At 39.3% G+C, this 4429-nt stretch overlaps 1 protein-coding gene across 1 annotated transcript in view; it reads left to right on the forward strand.

Annotated features, from left to right (window-relative positions):
- Positions 1-4152, forward strand: part of LOC306826098 (polypeptide N-acetylgalactosaminyltransferase 18-like) — a 135166-nt gene extending 131014 nt beyond the window's left edge. Inside the window, exon 11 of the mRNA XM_079347206.1 lies at positions 433-4152. Within this exon, the coding sequence (XP_079203332.1) occupies positions 433-579 (147 nt within the window). The 3' untranslated portion in view covers positions 580-4152. The remainder of the gene's footprint in view (positions 1-432) is intronic.
- Positions 4153-4429: the final 277 nt, after the last annotated feature.

Raw genomic sequence — 4429 nt, forward strand, 5'->3', positions numbered from 1 at the left:
AAAACCTTGTCATGGGTGTCTGAAAACCAGGGACAGATCAGTTGAGGAGACAAGGATGTTACTCTTAAAAATAAATTCACATTTTATTCATACGTAAGAAAGTACAAAAGCAAAATACTGTCTCCCACATTGAAGAAGTGGGGCCTGCTCTTGAATCAAGGATGACATAGCCAAACCAACTGGCACCTGAAACACAAAACAGCCAACGAGCAAACAAAAAACCAACAGTGTAATCACAATTTTTATCAGAGTCTCGCAAGTACAGTCTTAACATAGAAATCATTTTTCTTCATCAGTTAAAAAAATCTTCTTTTTTTTTTGCTGTAAAGATGTGAAGCATCATTTTCCGATAACAGTGTCTGGCTGTAATGCATTGTTGCTTGTGATCTGTAAATCTAACTCAATCCCTCTGGGGGGTTTTTTTCTCTCCAGGGTGGCTCCATCCAAAACATCGAGTCTCAGCGATGTTTGGAGCTGGTGGAGAGCAAACAGTCAGAGTTCACCTTCCATCTGGCCATTCAGGACTGCACTGATCAGAAATGGACCATCACTAACGTACTGACTGTTCTACCACAGTGAACCAGTGACCACCAGTTTGTGATGGACTAATCAAGACGGCCATGGAGTTGAAGTGAGGGACTCTGCTGCTTCAAATTGAAAAACCAAACAGAGCCAAACCAGGTTCCACTGTCACAGAGTTCTGGCACACTAAGTTGCTGACCAAAGCAGGGAATTAAGAGCCCAAAAAATGAGCTTCGAGGGCAGACCTATTTGTAACGAGAATCTGCACAGGAAAAGATGTTCTTCAATCAGACACGGGCCATCAGTAACCTAATAACCGTTTTATACCAATGACCTGAGAGAAGAGACACTCACAGATGGAGCTGGGGCTCTTAAAACTTCCCTCTCCGCAATTGAAATGAGAAATATAGTCGCTTGTTCCCGGGGACAGGCTCATGAAATCATGTAAGCACTCCGGTTATTGCGGAAGCAGGCCTGTGATGAATTCTGGGTCGCTGTCCTCAGTTAAAGCTAGGGCATGTACTTTCTCAGTCACATCACACAATCACCATTATGGATTTGAGGAGCATGCTCTCAGTAGGTTTGTGCGCAGAGGGAAAATTGCAGGGTGCGTGAATAGTAGTTTTACAATGCATACTGGTTGATTAGTTACAAAAAGGACATGGAGGAGTCAGGTTTTGAGTTATTAGAGTTACAAACCACCTGTGTGCTCGCAGATGCCACAGATTTCCTCAGTATCACAAAAGAGTGAGAGTGAAAGTGGAGATGACAGAGTGATATAAATAGGCTTTGTGAAAGAAACTCTTTTCATAAAAAGTTTCATAGTGTGCGTGGAAATTCATTTGATCACAAGCAGAGCTGTCAATCATCCAGGCAGACGCATTGCCTGCCTGGATGATTGACAAGAGATTCACCCAGAAAAGAAGGTTTTCAACTTCTCGCCCCTTTAATACCACCTCAAAATACAACGATTGTTCTCTCAGCAGTGATGCATTGAATGTGGTGAGGAAACTGTGCGGGTTGAAGAAGATAAAGCACACCTTTAAAAAACCAGAGCAGGTCGGATTTCAGAGTAAGCACATCAGTCTGATGAAAGCAGCTCTCTAACAGGTGATCTCAGGTGTACTCCTCTGAGAGATACTTACTCTAACAAGTTGATGTGAGAGCATTAAGGCTGTGTCACCTGTTAGGTGAATCAGCTTTGTATGACCGCAAAAATTGAACGCGAGTCAGATACAAGATGACAAATTGACATTAACAGAAAAGTAAGGCAAAAGATATGCGAGTGAATTTTCACATCAGCAAAATCCAGATTCTTAAGATATTTGCGTGTTTTAATCAAAACACATTATTCAGATTTATGAAGGGGAGAAAACAAGGGTCGATAACTCCTAAAACCTTAGCATTTAAAATCCTAAAATAGGTTTCCCCTTTTTATCCATCTAACGCTGAAAGAATTCATTGCAGTTTTAGAGATGTTCCCTGGATCAAATTTGTATAGTCCCAACATAGAGTCAAATCAGCCGAAACACACACTGACTGTTCCTGTTCAATGAGTAAATATTATCAACGTTTTAGATTCACCGAAAAATTAGGGAACAAATAATACTGTTTAACTTATCAATACTTAAAGCTCCTGTGGGGAGATTTGATCAGGTTATGAAACATACTGAAATGAACATTGATTCCTTTATATTACCTCCAAAAGCAAAGCACTTAAAATGTTGGGAAAATCCTGTTCAAAAGTCACCTGTAAACACAGCAACAACATACAGACAGGCTGGAAAAGCCTGTTCTCTCCCTCTCCCCAACACACACCTATTTGTGCAGTGAGCAGGACAAGTGAATTTCTGATGGCTCATTGTACCTAACTTAAGCCCACAAACAAACTAACAAACTTCAGGCCTTTTTTTCCCCAATAAACATTGTTTAATGTTAATTACCAGCTATGCTCTGCAAGCTAATGCTAGCATACTCGCACAAATTCAACATTTCACCCAGAAGCTTTAAATCGTATCATTGAAATTGCCAGTGAACCCCTGATTTGAAATATTTGGTTTCTGTTTGAATGCTTATTCTAGGTGGTATACATATTTCACCAAACACTCAAACACATCAGGGCTCGCCTTCCTGTTCCTCATTTAAGGAGCAAGTGCAGGCTTGGATATGCTTCGGCCCTCAGTCCTCGCTAGAACACATTTTAAAGAAGCAGCCCCTCAAATTTGCCCATGAAATTCTCCACCTTTACAAGCTGCACAAGGTCAAGCTCTTCTTTTGATGATGATTATTACAACAGAAGAGAAGTGAACATTGCAAATTGATGTTTTTCTCACGTAACAGATGAGCATCCAAAGAAGAAATTTTCCCTTGAAAGACTGCTGCTGCGTGACTGTGTGTGTGCTCTATCATTTTGTTATTTTTCTAAGAATGCTGTGGGTACCTTATTGCTCTGAATAATGGCTATTCACAAGGTAGCAACTTAACAAAGGAGATGTGAGCAGGCTGGTATTTCTTCTAAACATCTCGAGTGTACACTGAACCATGGTGGGAAATCATTCTCAAAAAGATCTTCTCATTCATGTCATTCTAAGAAATTTGAGTCCCATAGACGTGCAATAACTCGTAATTAGACACTGACAACAGTGTTGAATATGTCTCAATTCTGAGCATGTGATGGGACAATTCAAGGCCATCTGTGGTTGAGATACTAGGGTGCCTGGATGTATGTTTTATTTATGACTTAATTTTCCTGATTTGACACTTGAATCATTTTCATTTACAGATTCCAAAAGTAACATGCTGTCATGAAGCTTTTAATTAAATATTACTGCTTTGCAATCAATCATACTATTATTCAAAGCCCAGGCCTTTACCAATCATCATCCATAATTCAACACAAAAACAGGATGAGACTATTTATAATTAATCTGGCTTTAATTCCTTTCAACATTTTCTGTTTCAATCACAGCCCACTGAGGGACTGAGAGCGATGAGCAGTGGTGACTTTTCTATCGGCTACTGTGTAGCATCTGTCAGCAAACCTTCTGTTGATCTTCTCTTCTTTTTGTTGGCTCAGGTTTGTGCATCCTGAAATCTTTAAAGTATCTCAATTTTTGGGAAACTGTTAAAATATTGAGTCATGAAAATGTCCAAGCTATTTTATTAGTGTATTTAAACTGAATATTTATAAACAGTAAAACATGAAAATGGCAACAATCTTTTCCTGTGTGACCTCTTTTTCCACCTCTACAAATAAGGAATATTCACTAACTAATTTACACATTTAAGATTGAAAGTGTTGGGCGTGGGTTCTCGTAGATATGCATCACAGGGACCAGAAGCTGGGTCTCAATTCAGGGGCTGAATCATTGGAGGGCCGCATTCGAAAACCAATTGCATCAATTATGTTCAATTGATATAAATGTTAAACAGTGAAATGGGCATTAAAACTGTAAAAAGTCAAGCCCATCTCCACTTGACCTTTTTTTCAGGCTGGGTCCTTTCAAAAGATGTAATCCCCTGGATTGGGACGTACTGTAGCTACAGAACATTGCACATTAAGCGCAGGATCATCAAAGAAATACACAAGACCATTGACGGAACAGTGATAGAGTGAAAAACAGTCAACTTGGTAAATGTACCCTTCTTTTCTTGGACAGGTGTGTTTGATTATGTTAGAAGTAATACAATCTAGCAACGTTATATAATTCAAAATAAAGAAAATGACTCCTTCCAAAGTATCGTAAATTTATCCGCAGGTTTAGCCAGGTGAATGAATGTTTCTGTGGAGGGTCAGTGATCTAGGTGTCATGGTAATTCTTCTTCATTTATTCAAAAGGAAAAGTGGATTTAGTTAAAGCTCACCTCTGTTTATGAGTAATCAAATGATTGGTACAGGGTTTTATCA

This window comes from Symphodus melops (genome assembly GCF_947650265.1).
Source record: "Symphodus melops genome assembly, chromosome: 6".
NCBI lineage: Eukaryota > Metazoa > Chordata > Actinopteri > Labriformes > Labridae > Symphodus > Symphodus melops.